Source organism: Stigmatopora argus, chromosome 20, assembly GCF_051989625.1.
Source record: "Stigmatopora argus isolate UIUO_Sarg chromosome 20, RoL_Sarg_1.0, whole genome shotgun sequence".
Taxonomy (NCBI): domain Eukaryota; kingdom Metazoa; phylum Chordata; class Actinopteri; order Syngnathiformes; family Syngnathidae; genus Stigmatopora; species Stigmatopora argus.
In genome coordinates this window covers 1,710,158-1,727,345 of record NC_135406.1, presented here as the reverse complement: position 1 = coordinate 1,727,345, position 17,188 = coordinate 1,710,158, and the positions used below count along the sequence as shown (strand labels likewise).

The window sequence follows — 17,188 nt, the reverse complement described above, 5'->3', positions numbered from 1 at the left end:
TCGAGATTTTGCTAAAAAAAAAGCAGACATTTTTTTAGTCCGTAAGTAAAACTGAGATTTACGTAGCCAACTGCGAATCACGAGAGTTGGACAGAAGCAGGAGGATAACTTTATTTTAGGTTTTGCTACAAGTCAGCATTCAAGATACACAAGAGAAGCGACAGAAAACTTGCACATTTGCGGCGGCCGCCGGCGTCGCCAACGTGCCGCTCCTATTGCTTCGGAAACCTGGTCATGGCCGGCGCGCCGCATGGACGACGGCTAATCCGTTTCTTATTGCAAACGTGGGGGTCAGTCGTCAGAGGTGGCGGTCTGGAGGACATGCACGGACGGACGAGGGGGCGTGGCCTCGGAGGGTAAAGGGCAACATGCACGGACAGCGGGCTCTTTTGTTGCACCCACGACATCTACGTGGACACCGGAACGTGGCTTTTCGTACATTTCATGCTTTAACTGACTGAAACTTCATGACCGAAGCAGTTAATGACACATTTTAATGCAAATGTTTTGACCTTAGTTGCCTCGTCATACCCCGATCGCTCCTGTTCTCCCTCCCGAACGACAATGGCGGTCAAAATGTCGGTTTTTTTCCACTGTGGCTGGGCAACCATTGCCATTTTTACTGCGAGGACCAGCATAAAATACTGAAATAAAGCCATAATACACTTTTAATGTTAGCTAGGTAGCATAAATAGTAGTATACGCAGTATTGTAGTACACAAGTATCACACTCTAATTGAGCCAAAATGAGGTTTCACTTCTTTGGTGGCTCTGATGTCAAGACGCATTTAAAACCATTAACCAACCTTTTGAGTTAATATTAACATAATTCCACGATTAACATGATCGAGTGGAGTCCCACCAACAAAAATGAAGCAGTTCTTGCTCATGAAGGCTGGGGGAGGTTTCATTTTATTTTGGCGGTCTGGCAAATTGCCCGAAAAAAGGACAAAAAACGATGCAAACGCCCGAGAGAGTTCAAGCTTCCAAGGCGCTCGTGTGTTACGCAAGGCTGTTATTGTGTCTTTTCATCTTGGCGTCCCCCGCCTGAGTCCCTTGCATCCCTCCCCCTCTCTCCCCCCTCCCTCCCTTTTCTGGCTGACCGAGCCCAGGCGCTGTCGCATTAGCCCGCCGCCGAGTGAATTACTCGGCGTCCATTAGGCTAACGAGAAAAGAGAGCTGGGACGGAGGGAGGTTGGACGCGGAGAAGCAAAGCACGCCGTGGACTTTGCGAATTGCGTCACCCACCCGGGCGGGAAATAGCCCACTGTTTCGGCACCTCAACTCTACACCCCTCAAAAAGACGTTGCCACAAAATGGCAGACGGAATGAAGCTCCTCCCTTCATTTCCACTCGTGTTACACGGATAGCATTTGAATTTTTCACCTGAATGTAACGTAATTGGCCAGAAGCGCTTAACGCATTGTCATCCATTTTTTTTACAGCCATTGACGGCGTTAGACGTCCAAAGGAACCCTATACATTTGATTTGATCGTGCACGCCCTCCGTACTTCTCAAGATGCTTTTTGGGACGGGGTGGCAAAGCTAGTACGCTAAGGACACATTCCGACAAAGAGCAATACAAGATGGCCGCTTTACGTGGACCAAAAAACGAGCGCGGTGACGAACGACACTCAAACCCTGATGCGACGTGTTAAGAAATCATAAAAGCGCAAGACTGGAAAGCGTTAAGTTCCCTCCATAGCCATTCACTTCCTTTACACACACACACAACACGTATATATATATATATATATACTATTTAAATATTTCTATAAATAGTCAATAAATAATTTGAATCATTCAAAAATAATAGATAGGGATGTACAATGTAAGAGCGTTTTGTTCAATGGACTTGCTAGCAGCTATGGAGGAAATTGGCTTGCCCGATCGATCTCCGTCTTCAGAGGTCGGCGCAGCGTTCCTGCTTGCTGTAATGGTCGAACTGGCTCTTCCAGTGCATCATGTAGGACGACCAGCGGTGGAACTCCACCTTCCACTGGCGTTCAGCCTCGTCGATGTTGTCTGGTGACGGGTTAGTGTTAGTCTTAGGGTTACGGTCTTGACGCTCTACCAACGGTCTCAAACTGATCCCAGAAAGGACCATGTGGCTGCAGGTCTGTTCACCAATCTGTTCGCTTATGTACAACTGTAATCAGTTGATTGCGCTCAGGTGCTGCTTATTCCAGCAGAAACCTCATTGGTCAAAGTGTCCGAGCTGTTTCAGTTGGGTGGAAAACCTGCACCCACTTGGCCCTTCGTGGAATCCGTGTGCAAAGCGATTCCACAGGGGGCAGCAGCGGGTCCTGGTCTTTGTTCCAACCCATCCAGTTCTGACAGTTTAACCAATGAGGTGTCTTCTAAAATAAGCAGCGCTTGACTTTCAACTGATTACAAAAGGTATCCTCTTGTTCAGTTGGAATGAAAACCTGGACCCACTGCGGCCCCTTTAAGGACCGGTTTGACACCCCTGCCCTAGACCGATCAAAGATTTCGATGGCCGTTACTCTCACCGGTGATGTTGAGGAGGCGCGGCAGGAAGTGGTTCCAGAAAGCGCACATCTGGTTCCGGAGACCCCGGTGAACCTTGACCGGCTCCGTGTTGAGCGCCACGTACTTCTGTTCGGCCACGGTGAACTGCGGCCAGCGCTTCCGGCTCTCCACCGTCCCGTCCACGTTGACGTTGGGGTTGCTAAGGACCCGGGCGGGACGGTTAGGGGCGGCGTCGATTTCCGCGCGGCGGCGAGCTGGCCTTACCCGGATCGCGCAAAGTTGGCCCAGTATCTCATGGTGCGTCGACTGAGTTTCTCCTCGTCCTGGGTGTAGTTGAACCTCTTCTCCAAGGGAAGGCCAAACACAAACTCGATCTCGTAGCCGTGGATCACGCCCATCCACTCGGGCCAGGGTAGGTTGGACGCCCGGTGGTCAAATAGGTAGAGAAACACCCCTGATCAGGGAGGACAAACGGCGACTGAAGCTGTGCGCAGTGGGTGGGGGGCGCGGTCGACGGTACCTGCATTGGGTTTGAGAGCGTTGTGCTGGGCGAAGGCGCGGGCAAAGAAAGCCAGGGGGCAGATGACATTGTGATCACCCACGATGTCGTCCAAAGCGTCGCGGTTCTTGGCTCCGTTGTTCTCGTCCATCCAGTCGGTGTACTGCAGCACCACCGCCTCCAGGCCGATGTCGTTGGCGTGGGGGACGCTCAGCTTGGCGCCTGAAAGAGGCGGGGGGGGGGGGGGGGGGGCGTGTCAACGGACCCGGACGGCCGGCACGCCGGCGAGCGAGCTTCACCTTCCAGGAAGTCCCCTCTGGAGATGAGGCTGTCGTTGTCCTTGCTGAAGCCGGGAGCGCCGTACAGCAAGAAGTAGGTGCCTTCGTCCTGGTTGACCCCCAGCAGGACCTGAGTGTCCTTAAAGTTGCCCGAGTTGAGCATGGCCTCCGGCGTGTCGGGCACGAAGTCGCCGTCCACGACGGGGACGAAAGAAAAGCGAAAGATGGACATCCAAGGGAGGACCTGTTGGCAGAAATGCCGTCGACCCGCACCAGAGGATACCCCACTTTTACGTCTAATCGGGGGCGTCCGTGGCTTTCCACGGCTCCGGTCCGGCGGTCGTTACCTGAAACTCCTGATCGATGAGTTCGTGAGGCGTTTTGCCACGGAGGCAGTCCACGATCTCGGTGTCATTCCCCCCGTTGCAGCCCACCAGTTTGGCCAGCTGCATGGCCCGCCTGCGCGCCTCCGCCGGACTGACGGTGGCCCAGGGGGTGTTGGGGACGCCGCTCTGGAGGATGGCTCTGGTGAAGACGGGCCGGCTGTCCGGAGACAGCAGGTGGAATCCCACCGAGGCGCCGCCGGCGCTCTCCCCGAAGATGGTCACCTTTTTTGGGGCGGGGTAGGCCAGTGAGCCCCGGCCAAACGACCCGTCGGCCGGCGATGAAAAGAACCTGTTTTGGGTTCCCCCCAAAGCTGTGGATGTTGTCTTGGACCCACTGCAAGGCCATCCTCTGGTCCAGGAGGCCAACGTTGCCGGGGGCCTCCGAGGAGCCGTCCAGCGCCAAGAAACCGAAGGCCCCGATGCGGTAGTTCATGGAGACCACAATGACCGTTTCGCTATACGCCAGGTAACGGCCGTCGTACACGTCCAAGGAGGAAGAACCGCTGTAGAATCCTGCCCAAAAAGGCAAAAGTTGAGAAGAATACATTGGACGCTTGGGCGACGTTTGGCCTACCTACCTCCACCGTAGATCCAAACCATGACGGTGAGATTGTGAGGTCTGGGCGACGGGGGCACCCACACGTTGAGGTAGAGACAGTCCTCGTTCATCTCCCTGTTGGGGTTCCACATCTCGCTGCCCATGAAACCGGGGAAGGTGGTGTCCACGAACTGGAAGCAGGCGTTGGGGTAGTGATGGGCGTCGTAGACCCCCTTCCAGGGACGCTGGGGCTCCGCCGGGCGGAAACGCCGATTCCCCAGGGGCGGTTCGGCGAAGGGGATTCCCAGGAAGGCGGTGACGTGGCCCCGTTCCAGCACCGGCGTGTGGACGCCGTGGACCAGGCCGGCGCGGGTCATGACGGTGAGGTCCGCCTCGCTCTGGGACGACACGCCGAGAACGAGGACGGAGAAGAGGACGACGGCGCTCCACATGGCGACGACTGAGAGGCAGCGCTTTGATTCTCCTCAGAACTGGGGACGGGCAGGAGGAGGAGCAGGAGGAGGAGGAAGAGGAGGAGGAGGAGGAGGAAGGGGAGGAGACACCGTAATTGGATCGGAGGTCGACGAGAGCCTCGAAGAACCGATCGGACGTGGAAAAATAAATCAGACCGGGAAAGCGTCCTCAAGGCGAACACGCCAGGCGCGTCCAGAAAGGTCCTCAAAACAAGAAGGAAGCGGCCTGGAAAAAAAACCCAAAATAAACCGCAAGTGACTCCAAATAAACTCGTTGTCCCGCGGCCAGAATTCAATTAAGGCAAAGCGTCATCAATCTAACAATTTGGTACGACACGCGAGGTGGCAACTTGGCTAAAACGGCTCACCCGGATAACGGAACAGGAATGTTCCACACGCACACTTGGCCCTGATGTTAATGTTGTCTCCACGGCAACCATACATCGCAAAATATAAATAGCGGACAGGTGCCGGAATAGCGTCGCCTTTGTCGCCGCGGGCAAAGTACTCCACGCGGCGCGATTGTTTACGGCGGATTGGCGTTGGGGGTACGGAGGTGGGGGGCAGTCGTAGGGGGACGCGGAGTGGAAAGAAAGTGTGTCACTTCTCAAATTAGACCCAGGAATTTGTGTATGAAGTTCACAGGAGGATTGAATTTACGGGCAGGGGGCCGGGGTCAGTTCATATGTTTCCACGTCCAAATCCCAAGTAATACTCATCTGGGGGGGCTTTTATTAGGAGATCTATGGATTAACGAGCCAGGGGTATTCTTGTTTTGAATGAAGAATTATCCAGATTATCATCAAATAAACGCTAATTTAACTCAAATGGCTCTTTTTGGGAGTTTCGGGACTAGTGGTCCTAGATTGGACGTCTATGCCAGTCGTAAAACTCGTTCTTGGCCGAGGATGGAAAAAGAGCCAAACGCGGTTCCGTCACCCCACGCGCGAAGCTGGAGCTCGGCGTGATCCGGTTACCATGGCTACGGAGGATGTTGCAAAAAACGGGGGTCGCGCGTCGTTTGGGTGGACGAGGTTCGGAGCCGACGAGCGGGATCGTCGAATTCGGCGACTTGGCGTCCGACCTACCTGGCTTTCCTGGAGGCGAGAGACGCGCAAGAGGCGTCTGCTCCTGCTCTTCCTGCTCCTCCTCCTCCTCCTTCTTCTCGCTCGAATGGTGGGCTTCCGACTCGGAGCTCTGTGGACCAAAGTGGTCGGGTTGCTCGTCCGAGTAGCGGTGCTGGTGCTGGTTCGAGTTCGGTCTTACATCCAGCGGCGGTGGCAACAGCAGCAGCAGCACGAAGGACGACGACGCAGGGGAGGAGGGAGGTGGCTCGCTTCCCAAGTCTCGCGTCAACTTCAACGCGAGCGCTTTTCGGCCATCTTGCGTCAGTGCTATTCGATAAACAACAAAGATTAGACTCCCAAATAACTCGATTTTGCTCCATTTTTCTTACCTTTCAATACCCCCACACTTCGATCTTTACATCTAGCTCTCCAGTAGAGTGCCTTGCTTATTTATTGATGATTTAGTTATGATATATTATTCATATTTATTGATTATTTGTTTGTTTGTTGTTATTTGTGGTGAAGCTTTAAATGTCATTATACTTGTATAATGACAATAAAAGCATTCAGTTCAATTCAATTCAATATATGGCAAAAATATTATTCATCAAGTCATTTTATTGCTTTTTTTGCCTAAAGAAAATATGATAACCTGTTTTTTTCCACACAACCATGTAAACGTTACATTTGAATTGAAAGCTTTTATTGTCATTATATTACATTATATTATGATGTAGATTATATTCTAGCGAGTTTTAAAGTGGAGCTGTCACATTATCCACACATTTTTCATGTATTCTAAAAATATGATTAAGATAATCACACACACACACACGTGTCCCGCAAAGTCAAAAAACAAAATTTGTCACATGCGTTCTGCTCATCAAAAACAACACAATTACCACCAAGTCAACCTTGTCGTAAACTCGTTTCGACTGCCTTTGGTCGAAGGAGACGGGAACGACGCCACGGATGGCGGCGATGCACTGCGGTGGACAGATTTTAATCAATTTAAGTGCCGTCAAGTCCAACTGGCCTCCTTCCCTGAGCTCCATTAAAGGACACGCACGCGCACCAAGACACGCGAGCAGGGAAAATGGAAATTGTGTTTCTAGCATTCATCACTTGTCAATCAGAGTTTGCGCTTCATCTTTTAATCGTAACGCCGTCAATGGCAGCGAACGAGTTAACGATACATAGATCGCTACGGCAAAAAATAACGGGTTGATTGCAAAATGTTGCACGGTCATTGGTCAAAAATGCTGATTCATCCGTTGAAATTGAGTGATTAGCTCTCCCGCTTGAAAATTTTCCGCTACTTGTTTTGTACAAGCGAGCGTCCAAGCCGCGTTGGACACGTCAGCCTGGCTCGCAATTCTTCTCTAACAACATTGCCGCTGACTGCTGACGCAGACCTCTTATCTAATTGCAACTGCAGCAACGGCGACCGGGCGCAAGACGTCATCCATCTCGCCGTTCCTTCCACCGCTAACTTGGTAACCATCCTTTCCAGTCCATTTGGTCACTTCCTGAAGATTTGGGGGCTGCACCGGCTCGCTTTCCATTTCCACACGTCGCAAACGGCAGCTAAATATAATATTGTTGGGCACTAAAATAAGTAGGCGCTCTAAATATGTCAGCCGCGCCATCGCCTCGCTTGGTCTGCCGGATATTTTTAGCATCTCCTCAAACCCAAGGCGCCGTTCCTTCCCGTCTCTACGTTGGCGAAGAATTTCTTTGATACCTTCAGTGGTGCCACAATTGACCAAAGATCGGCTTCCCGGGCCAGGACAACGCCGATTGGTGGACCCCCTCTAGTAACCGATGGCGCCGCTGGCCGCCACGTTGCTCCTCCTGGCGTTGAGTTCCGAGGCCAGGCTTCTGGACTTCTTGTAAAAGAAGAGCGAAAGGTGGCGGTCCAGCAAGAAGTTGTGGTAGAGGGCGGCGAGGCGGGTGCACAGGAGCAGCTGCCACTTCTTGCTCCCCACGTCCATGGCTGCCGCCAGCGCCAAATGGTAGTAGCCCGCCGCGTCAAACGGTTCCTGGAGACAGCAGGATAAGTCTTCCCCAACTTTTTGTTTTAAGGATAGACCTCTTTACCTTGAGATCGTAGAAGAGGATGTCCCCGAGGGTCCGGTAGACTCTGACGTAGTAGAGCGCTTCCTCGTCGAACTGCAGAGGAGCCGGGCAGAGGCTCAAGGTTTTCAGGAAGTAGTGCTCGGCCAGCTCGCACTGGCCCAAGCGCCGGTACGCGCACGCCAGGCGGTGGTGGGCCACTCGCTCGTTCAGGCGCTCCCCTAGAGAATCCAAAGGGACGTCGGCACGAATCCGTGAACTGCTAACCGAGACCCGTTTCTCACCCGAGGCGATGCTGATTTCCAGCGCGGCGCGAGCGAACGTCACGGCTTCGGCGTACAGCCGGAGGGCGAGCAGGACTTGCGTCAGCTTGTTGCACAACCTCAGCCGGCTGGACGAAGCGCCGATTCTCACCGCGATGGGTAGCGCGCGATCCTGCGTTAAAAGCTTACCTTTGTACGAGTACGTTCAAAAGGTCTCTAAGTCACGTCAGAAGGATTTAGAACGTGGGAACTACTCGCATCCACTGGGTTATTTCAGAGGGTCTGGAGATCCAGCGTACCCTGTAATGGACCATGGCCTTGTCTTGGTGGCGTCCGCTGTCAAAGAAGATATCTCCGGCGGCCTCCAGGAGCTTCAAGGTGAACTCGGCGTCTCCGGTGCTCAGAGCGACGTCTTGAGCTGCCTGACAGACGGGTGAGATAAAACCCAGCGGGCGCGAACTGCCCGACCGCGGTCGCACCTGCACGTAAAGGTCCACGAGTTCCACCTGGCCCAGGAGGTGGTAGATCTTGGCGGCCCGCAACCACCCGTACGCCTCCTTCTCTCTGTGGCCCAGGTCGATGAAAATGGCCAGGCTGCTCTTGGTGTGCTCCAGAGCGGTGCGGTAGGCCCTGGAAGTCAATGATTTGGACAGAAATCCTGGGGTTTGTGGCCCATTTCCAGGCCCGGTCACAGCGTGGACCTTTTCTTACCCGTGCGTGGCCAGCGAGAGGAAGAGCTGGCTGACGGACTCCAGCGCCTCACCTTCCTGTTCCCGGTCTGGCGTTGCCTGAAGCAGACGGACCCGCCGCAGGCCGTAGATGAGACGGTGGGCCTGGTCCGGACTCTCCCGCTCGTACAAGTGACACAGATGTCCCAGTGCGCTCAGCTGGCCTGCGATCCGTTGACGCAGAAGGCCATCGGAGGCAACATATTCCCGAATGAGGTCCGACCTCTTATTGCAGATACGATGTGAGCTCCTTACACTCGTGGAGTTCGGAGTTGATGGCCAGTAGCAAAGCCCACTCGTAGCAGCCTTTCCCGTAATGCACCTGTCGTTGGTTCACGCATTGTTGTCCCAGCTCCAGCAGCGTGGCGACGAAGCTCGTCTCGTAGCCTTCGGCTCGCGCCGAGAAGAGCCGGACCGCCTTCGTCAGGTGCTCCCGCGCCAGTCTTTTCGCCCCAGCCTTGAGACACAGCAGGCCTTTCGGAGCAGAAGTGAGTGCTGAGTCATTTGGCAGGATGGCGCCAAGGTTCTTCGGTAAAACCAATACCGAGATTGGCGTGAACGACGGCCAGGTTGGGGACGTCTCGGTGCGACTGACAGACATCCGCCGCGGCGAGGTAGCTCTGCGACGCCCCGCGAAGGTCCCCCGTGCCCCTGAGAGCCACGCCGCGCATGTTGAGCACCAGCCCTAGACGGCGAGCAGGTGGAAAATTGACCGACCGCAACAGTCTAAGACGGAGTCCCAAAACATACAAACCTTGCAGCGGCGTGGCGCGGCGCTCCGGCAGATCGGCCAAGACCGAGTCCAAGACGCGAAGCCCCACCGTCGGTTGACCGTCCCGGATGTGGAGCCACGCCAGCCAGACGAGGGAGCTCTCCCGTCCCTCCGCGGTCGTCGGCGAAGGCGCGCCGTCCACGAGAAGGCGCATCAGTCGGACGGCGCGGCCGAGCATCCCGTGCTGGGAAAAGAGCCATGAAAGGCAAACGGTCAGATGGCGCTTCAACGCCGAGGTGTGGCGTGGCGCCGCTTGGCTGTCGGTCAAAGAAAGGCAGCGGTGCAAACATGGAGCCAAGTGAGCCGGGAAGGACTCCTTCCCCGTGGCGGGGTCCAAAACCAGGAGAAGGCTGGCGAGGCAGTGCGTCAACGTGGCGGAAGGATGGCGCCAGGCTTTTCCGGCCGAGCTAACGCTCAGATAGGGCAGGCCCGCTTCCTTACACAGCCTCGCCAGGGTTAGAGATACTTCGCCGCAGGACACCTTCGACTGAGCTCCGGCGCCAAGAACAAGGAACCTCTCCAGGTAGGGGACGGCTTTCCTGCGTTCTTCACGAGTCCAATGATGCATGGCCAGAAGATAACAAGCTCGGGCCTCGGCCATGACGTTTTGAGACACAATTGCTTTCTTCAGGGCGTATTCCAGAACCCAACTTTCCCCGACGCATTCCAGGCAGTACGGCGTTCCCATCAACAAGGCCACGAGTCGCTGGGCCGCGCCGTAGAAGCTCTCCGCATTCTTCTGTAAAAGATAAATGGCGGCCAGCTCGGAATAAATGCCCGCCAGCAGCCGGAGATCCTCAAAAGTGATGCGAGGGACGCCCAGAGCCTCCTCAAAATAAACGCGGGCCTGGCTCAACTTGGTCTGGGTGGCGCAGAACTTGCCCAAGAGGAAGCACAAACGAGTCTGGGCCCACGAGAAGCCTTTCTTTCGAGCCGTTTCCCTAGCCGTGGACAGAAAGGAAATCAACTCGTCCTCCCGCCAGCGCCCGCCGAAGACCGACGAGGACAGAAGTTTGGGACTTTGCGTGTAAAGGACTCTAAAGTGTTCTCTGAAATCCCGTGCTTCCAAAAGTGACAGGAGCGAAGAGACGTTCTCCAAGAGTTGCCCATCTTCAGGCGGATGAAAGTCGAAACGAGGATCGAGGTTCGCGGGTCGGTCTTCGGCGGAGTCAGTCGCACCCTCGCGTGTCCTCGGCCCAGCACGCTCCGTATTTTCCTCGACGGCCGGTTCAAGTGTCGTCGGAGGTTCTCCTGCAAAAGTTAAAAAAAACCGTGACGGGAATGGCTCTCAGAATTCTGTCCATGCAAGAACTGGTCTGGGAGGACTTACTCCACTGAGTCCACTCAGAGTCTTGAAGGCCAAACACATCTGGGTTGAGACAAAGAGCACACACTTCATCTTCAGTCATCATGTTTTGCTGCACATCACAGGCCTAGATTATTTTTCAGCTCCACAGCACAATACCTGTACTGCCCTCGCGTGGCCAAAATAAGCATTGCGGGGGAAAAAAAACATCCCATTCATCAGTCCTACTTGACGTCTCTGTGACATGACAAAAAGTGATTGACCTAGTTTGTAGTTGCTTCCAGTTTGACGTTGAGACATCCTCTGGAGCAAGGTCAGCGCTTCCTCCAAGACGTGGTCCTCACGGAGAGCGACGAAGCTCAATTCTTCCTCGTGGAGAAGAACATCTCCGGAACTGGACGAACAACGAGACGGCGATTGGCGCTCCGCGGTCGCCAAACCTTTGGCCGTGGCACTCACTCGTGGGCGTCGCTAGATGGTTCCACCTGGCTCGTCCTGACCAGGCCCACTTCCTTGGTGTCCTCCTTCTCGCCCAAGAACCAGCCGTGGCAGGACACCAGCCGTCCCACGACGGCGACGCTGTCCCCGGGTACCAAGCTCAGCTCGTCCGGACTTTCCGCGTCGTACTGCGTCTTCACCGAACATGTCCCCGTGGCTGAAAAGGTACAGGAAACGATGATCTTAAAAAATCCTCCAGCTCATCCAACTAAGCCCGAGCCCCCCACACCATGTCCTCCTGCCACCTCACCAAAGTGTAGTGGGAAGTCCCATGTCGACATCCCATCTCCAAGCAAGACGCTCTCCGCACAAGACTTGAGGAACCACCTGCACACGGACCAGGTCGCAGCGTTCTTCCCGGGTCTCTCGCGATGCGCTAAACGTCGTCGCTAAGGCCTCACTGGTGAAAGGGCGCCAGGGGCTCCAAGGCAGGTTCGGCGGCGGTGCCTCTAGCCCCGTCGGCTAGGCGGAGAACGGTCCAGCCCGAGTCGAGGAGGGGCGGTTGGAAGAGCGCCACGTCGCCCGGCTCCAGGTGAAGATCTCCTCCAGAGGTGCGGCCGTCGAACATCTGGCTGGTGGCGCAACGCGCAAACAGCGACCCTGACGACGGTGCACGCCTCCGTTGGCGTCTTTTAAGGCAAACGTCGGCCCTTCCCGCTAGCTCCGCCTACCTTCTCGCAGGAGAACGCGCGTGTAGAGAAGTGGAAACTGGTCCTGCGGGACGGAAACGTTGATTCCCAGATGTTCTTCCGAGGCGAGGAGCCACGTCTTTGGGTCGAACAACAGACGCTCCATGAAATGACCGAGCAGACCTGATGAATTCAAATCAGATACCTGGTTTCTAAAGTCCAAGACGGGTGGAAATTTGGTGGCGGCCGTATTGTCAATTTACCCAAGGCGTCATAGGTTGTGAACTTCCACACTTCTTCCAATGTTTTGAAGCTCAGAAAAATGACTTGGTCTTCGCTATCGATAGCCACCAGGTGAGAAGACGCCTCCTGAATGAAATTTAATAAGTCAGTTTTTGATTTGATTAGTTGCAGGTCTTATACATTGCGCCCATCCATTTTGGTTCCAAGCGGACTCCCATGAAAACATTTCCAGGCATCAGTTAGGTCAACGTGTTGCTACTTCACCGCTTTGGCTAACATTAGCGAAACCAAACGGACGTCTACTTCTGATCAACGCCTGCGTTGAATATATTTTTGTTCTGGCGGCGAAGGAGTTCAAGACTGGAGACTTGCCATCAACAGGGCGGCGAGTGGAGCGCTGTGGGCCTGCTGAATGCGCAGTTTCCCTCGCAGCATTTCCTGCAACGGCTCGCTCGCAGGAAGTCGCTCGACACCCGTGACCACGTCCAGGCGCACGGGCAGAGCTGGGAAAACAAGACACAGGATTCATCTGCCATCGACGGCGTCCGTTTGTTGAAATTGGAAGTCTATCGCCGTCAATGGCAGTTAATGATTGACTTGAGAAGGTGAATGGATAAACGGACTCACATGACAGAATTTCTATGAACTTTTTCTTTTTTGCTCTCCCCAACTTTGATCCAATTCAATTTCTTTGGTGTGTTCTGAACGTTTTTATTTATTTATTCATTTTTAGTCACCTGTTAGATGGTGTTTCTCCTCAGACCTTCTCTTCAGATCGGTCCAGCCATCTCCGGAAAAAACGGAACCTGGGAGAAGCAAGGAGACCAGAGGAAGGAATCGTGAAAGAGGAGAAGAGCCACGTGCGGCTTGGGAGCCGCAGCTGGCTCTGAAAAAGTTGAAAACTGTCCTCGATTGACAGAATAAATCAAAGTTCTTACCAAGTTTGTCGTGTCGTCCGATTTTGTCCATTGTTGTGGCACGCAAAGCCCTGGTGTGATGACACACATCAGCATTTTTGGGGAGGAAACAAGTGTCAGCCTTGCAACTCTTCAAAATAAAATGCAGTGACGTGAAAAAAGTTCAATCTCACACATGGTGAATCTATTCTGAGGAATGCATTGTTCCATATTTAATTAGGAATCTTGCAAAAAAAATTTTTTAGATGCGACTCTTACTTTGAAACTTCACGACTCCATTTCACTTCCTTGCCTGGCTGCCTTACATATATTTTCCTACTGACTAGTTATGCTGATACATTATATTAACATGTTCAGTGCCGTGGCAATACCGACCCTGGTCAATCATCACTCATAGAGCAAATAAACCCAGCAAAAAAGAAAAAGACAAAAGTTATTTATATTTTAGACCACTGGGGGTCGCAGTCTAGGAGTTGATAGAAGATAAAAGCCGGATAGTCGAATTGAATTTCAAAATAAAATCGGACAAGTGTAGGTTTTTGTGAGGGTTGATAGTACCTGATTGAAATTGCGTGCGTGCACAGTTTGGACAGCCAAATAACTTCACCGCTGCGATTTCTTCTTCACTTCTTGAGAAGAAGCTTTTCTGTCGGATGTCCTCTTCGCCTTTCTTTTGACGCGACCAGGACCAAGCTTTCCTGCCGCACCGCGACTTGACAGAAGGTCGGGCTCAGTCAAAATAAAAACAGCTTCAATGGCGTCGACAATTTAAGAAGCTTTTTTTCCCCGATCGACTCGTCGTTCTGTCGCGCGTCTTTCGCCGGGGTCGGCTTCGGAATCGGGACTGGATCCTCCCCCGTGTTGATTTGGGGGGAAACGGCCGCAGATGGGGGTTGGGTAGCGGCCGGCCGTCTGGGGTTCCCATAATACAAAGCTGAAAAGGACAGAGCGAACGACATAAAAAGCGGAAGGACGGACGGGGTCGCTCCAGTCTAGCGTCTAGCGTCCTTACCGGCCCGAATGGAGCAGTAGGCGGCGCCTCGGTGCTGCGGTCCTCCGGTCGGTCCTGCCATCCCCCGGTGCTCCCGCCCTACCTTCATGGCTCCGTGCTCGGTGGCGGCGGCCTGCCGCAGCCTGGCCCTCTCGACGTGGCTGCTGTCCTTCTGCTTCGTCCACTTGCTGTGCCTGGACTTCACCGTGGCCGAACGGGAGGAGTGGTACACGGCCTTTGTCAACATCAGCTACGTGGAGCCCGCCACCAGGTCGCTGCGGAGTGACAAGAGCGAATGCGGCCGCTACGGGGAGCACTCGCCCAAGAGGGACGCCAAGGGGGTGGTGGTCCTGCCCGCCGCGCCGAACGACCGCCAGGCCTGCGACCCCAACACCGGCTTCGGGGTTCCCCCCATCGGGGGGGCCTGGGTGGCGCTCATCGCCCGCGGCAACTGCACCTACCGGGACAAGATCCGGCACGCCGCTGAGCGCAACGCCTCGGCCGTGGTCATCTTCAACGTGGGCTCGGCCGACGCCAACGACACCATCACCATGCCGCACCCCGGTATGGCCGAGGAGCGCCGTCCCTCCGTCTCGCCAACTCGCCGTCCCTCCGTCTCGCCGTCCCTGACCTCCGGACGTTCTCCTAACTTCTCTCAGGTACGGGCGAGGTGGTGGCCATCATGATCCCAGAGCCCAAAGGTCGCCAAGTGGTGTCGCTGCTGGAGCGCAACGTGACGGTCACCATGAGCATCACCATCGGCACCAAGAACCTGCAGAAGTACGTGAGCAGGACCTCGGTGGTGTTCGTGTCCATCTCCTTCATTGTGCTCATGATCATCTCGCTGGCCTGGCTCGTCTTCTACTACATCCAGAGGTTCCGATACGCCAATGCCCGTGATCGCAATCAGGTACCGAGGGTCGGGAATCTCTCGCGTGTTTCCTCTTCGCCGTGCGGGGGACTGAATTTTGCTCGCGCAGCGCCGCCTCGGCGACGCCGCCAAGAAGGCCATCAGCAAGCTCCAGGTGCGCAGCCTCCGAAGGGGCGACCGCGAGACCGAGGCCGACTTTGACAACTGCGCCGTGTGCATCGAAGGCTACAAGCCCAACGACGTAGTCCGTGTCCTGCCGTGCAGGTACGTCTCCCCGCCGGATCTTGCGAGGGCGGGGCTCGCGAGCTGCTCCCTGAAAAGATGGGTGGCGGCGACTGACCGACTGATCCTGTCCTCGAAGACATTTGTTCCACAAGAGCTGCGTGGACCCGTGGCTCCTGGACCATCGTACGTGTCCCATGTGCAAGATGAACATTCTGAAGGCGCTGGGTATTGCCGTGAGTACACGGGCGGGCCGGGGGTTCATTTTTCTAGACTGCCATCACGGTCTCCGGTTTATCCCTCCCCAGTTGAACGGCGACTGCCTGGACGAGCTGCCGCTAGACTACGACCTGGCCCTGGGTGGCGCGGCGGTACCCCTGGCGCTGGAAGGCGCCGTTTCCGGAGCGGGTGACGGCTCGCTGGGCGAGGCGGGCTACGACATGGTTCTGGACCCCGGCGTGCGACGAATGGGACTCCCGCAGGACTACCGGGACCCCCCGGACAACCTGCGGGACGGTGCCGTGACGGCCGGTCCCGACCCAGGCACGGGTGAGCTTGCGTGGAACGCGGGGCGGGCCCCGAGCAGTTTCAGACGAAATTGAAGGTCCGGCATTGTGTCCCGCAGGTGAGCTCCGTCCGTCGCCTGGCAGCGTCTCGGTGGCTTCGCTGGTGATCGCCGTGGAAACGGGGCTTTCCGATGAGGAGGCATCCGTTCTAGCTTCGCAGATGGGCGACAAATCTTAAAGTGGCATGATGAGGAGGAGCTTCTTAGAGTTTGGCACATCTTCCGCCGTGGTTTTCGGTCCAGACTTTCCTCTTCCCGGAGGGAAACCGTGGACTTTAGTCGTGCCCGGTGTTCCCCAATCGCTCGGCGACTTACCAGACGTCTGGACCCACTTGAGCCATCTGAGTGTTGAACAGAACTGCGCTTTCTTCCACCGTCACCAAAATACGAAGCAAGACGAAGACCTCAGAAGTCAAAGACCGCGACGGCCTTGACAATCAATATTTGGCTGGACGTTTTTCTTTTCCCGATGAAAGAGAGTGACAACTAAGCCAGAGAAAGAAAGAGAGAAATGGTCATCTATTTTGCTACCAGAGGAGATGTTTATTTTTGTAATGCCCAAAACGCTTGCTCGTCTTTTACGGGTGTCCGAAAGGAAAGGTTGACATTTTGCAGTGTTTAGCGTCAGAAACGTGAGGATGTTTTTCACTGGTCTTGTTTTCTGGCAGCAAATGAATTGGCAAACTTTGAATTTTCTTGTCAAAATTTCAACGCGTCAAGTTTCCTTCCTTAAAACCGCTCTTTGTTTCATTTGGCACTCAGTGGCTGTAAAACGTGGCAATGACGCGTTTTATTTTGTGAATGCTGTTCTAGTTAAACTTTTCTGTCGTGTTCAAAGTATTGACTTTGTTCCCCTTCTTCTACCTTTACCATTAAAAAACATCAGTGCAGAGATGCTACTTCCACTTCAGGTGACCTAATTTAAGAATGAGACAGTCGGGTATCAATACATTTGTAATATTAAGAAGATACCTTAATAACTGACCAAGCATTGAGTGGGAGAGGTCTAAAATATTACTCAGTTTATTTGGCGACAAATAACAAAAATAAAAGCACTTGGAATTGTACAAAAGGACAAACGGCTGCTTTGCTGGGTGACCAGACCAAGTATCTTGCGCACAAAAAAAACCTCACCCATTTGAGCCACCAATTTTGGTCACCTTCCGGACAGATGAAGCGACGGTTCGTCGTTGTCGGTCTCCGGGCAGGAAAGACGGAAACGAACCAGGTGAAGCAAAGTACTTGCAAAAATACAGTCGGAATACTTCTAATCACTCCCACCGGCGGGCTTGGATCTTCCCATCCCGCAGCCGAGGCGTCGTGCTTAGGTGAGGGAGTGAGACAAAAAAACATTAGCAGAATGAGCTACATT

At 54.3% G+C, this 17,188-nt stretch overlaps 3 protein-coding genes across 5 annotated transcripts; 1 reads left to right on the top strand and 2 right to left on the bottom strand.

Moving 5' to 3' along the window:
- Nucleotides 1–86: 86 nt before the first annotated feature.
- Nucleotides 87–5,993, bottom strand: ache (acetylcholinesterase (Yt blood group)). The gene is made up of 10 exons (XM_077589302.1): nt 5,757–5,993; nt 4,825–4,894; nt 4,236–4,686; nt 3,947–4,170; nt 3,619–3,879; nt 3,293–3,515; nt 3,015–3,215; nt 2,759–2,948; nt 2,515–2,693; nt 87–2,026 (listed from the first exon to the last, which is right to left on the bottom strand). Exons 3-10 carry the CDS (start codon nt 4,645–4,647, stop codon nt 1,905–1,907), a joined length of 1,812 nt encoding a protein of 603 aa, XP_077445428.1. The 5' UTR covers nt 4,648–4,686; nt 4,825–4,894; nt 5,757–5,993; the 3' UTR covers nt 87–1,904.
- A 379-nt stretch (nt 5,994–6,372) lies between these two features.
- Nucleotides 6,373–14,106, bottom strand: sh3tc1 (SH3 domain and tetratricopeptide repeats 1). 3 transcript variants are annotated; one of them, XM_077589291.1, is made up of 19 exons: nt 13,726–14,106; nt 13,189–13,238; nt 12,988–13,056; nt 12,623–12,753; nt 12,271–12,376; nt 12,050–12,190; nt 11,780–11,978; nt 11,629–11,705; nt 11,340–11,535; nt 11,144–11,274; nt 10,905–10,943; nt 9,557–10,825; nt 9,347–9,487; nt 9,058–9,276; nt 8,786–8,966; nt 8,554–8,704; nt 8,374–8,496; nt 7,836–8,246; nt 6,373–7,777 (listed from the first exon to the last, which is right to left on the bottom strand). In XM_077589291.1, the coding sequence occupies exons 2-19, from the start codon at nt 13,217–13,219 to the stop codon at nt 7,550–7,552; spliced, it is 3,843 nt and encodes a 1,280-aa protein (XP_077445417.1). In that variant the 5' UTR covers nt 13,220–13,238; nt 13,726–14,106; the 3' UTR covers nt 6,373–7,549. The 3 variants fall into 3 exon arrangements, 2 of the variants coding, with proteins under 2 accessions (XP_077445417.1, XP_077445418.1); XR_013297373.1 differs by lacking the exon at nt 6,373–7,777 and having other exon boundaries at nt 8,099–8,246; nt 8,374–8,492; XM_077589292.1 differs by lacking the exons at nt 6,373–7,777; nt 7,836–8,246 and having other exon boundaries at nt 8,332–8,492.
- On the top strand, nt 13,682–16,721 carry rnf150b (ring finger protein 150b). The gene is made up of 6 exons (XM_077589303.1): nt 13,682–14,722; nt 14,818–15,068; nt 15,139–15,293; nt 15,391–15,487; nt 15,560–15,800; nt 15,877–16,721. Exons 1-6 carry the CDS (start codon nt 14,266–14,268, stop codon nt 15,993–15,995), a joined length of 1,320 nt encoding a protein of 439 aa, XP_077445429.1. The 5' UTR covers nt 13,682–14,265; the 3' UTR covers nt 15,996–16,721.
- Nucleotides 16,722–17,188: the final 467 nt, after the last annotated feature.

Excerpts from the sequence above, each read along its gene's own strand:
- ache (XM_077589302.1), bottom strand. The coding sequence starts at position 4,647 with ATGTGGAGCGCCGTCGTCCTCTTCTCCGTCCTCGTTCTCGGCGTGTCG. Across the intron at positions 2,949-3,014 it reads CGCTCTCAAACCCAATGCAG|GGGTGTTTCTCTACCTATTT; the intron begins GTACCGTCGACC and ends CTCCCTGATCAG. Across the intron at positions 2,027-2,514 it reads GCGCCTCCTCAACATCACCG|ACAACATCGACGAGGCTGAA; the intron begins GTGAGAGTAACG and ends ACCCGTCACCAG.
- sh3tc1 (XM_077589291.1), bottom strand. The coding sequence starts at position 13,219 with ATGGACAAAATCGGACGACACGACAAACTTG. Across the intron at positions 13,057-13,188 it reads CGGACGACACGACAAACTTG|GTTCCGTTTTTTCCGGAGAT; the intron begins GTAAGAACTTTG and ends TGCTTCTCCCAG. Across the intron at positions 7,778-7,835 it reads TCCTCTTCTACGATCTCAAG|GAACCGTTTGACGCGGCGGG; the intron begins GTAAAGAGGTCT and ends TGCTGTCTCCAG.
- rnf150b (XM_077589303.1), top strand. The coding sequence starts at position 14,266 with ATGGCTCCGTGCTCGGTGGCGGCGGCCTGCCGCAGCCTGGCCCTCTCG. Across the intron at positions 15,069-15,138 it reads ATGCCCGTGATCGCAATCAG|CGCCGCCTCGGCGACGCCGC; the intron begins GTACCGAGGGTC and ends TTGCTCGCGCAG. Across the intron at positions 15,801-15,876 it reads CGGTCCCGACCCAGGCACGG|GTGAGCTCCGTCCGTCGCCT; the intron begins GTGAGCTTGCGT and ends TGTGTCCCGCAG.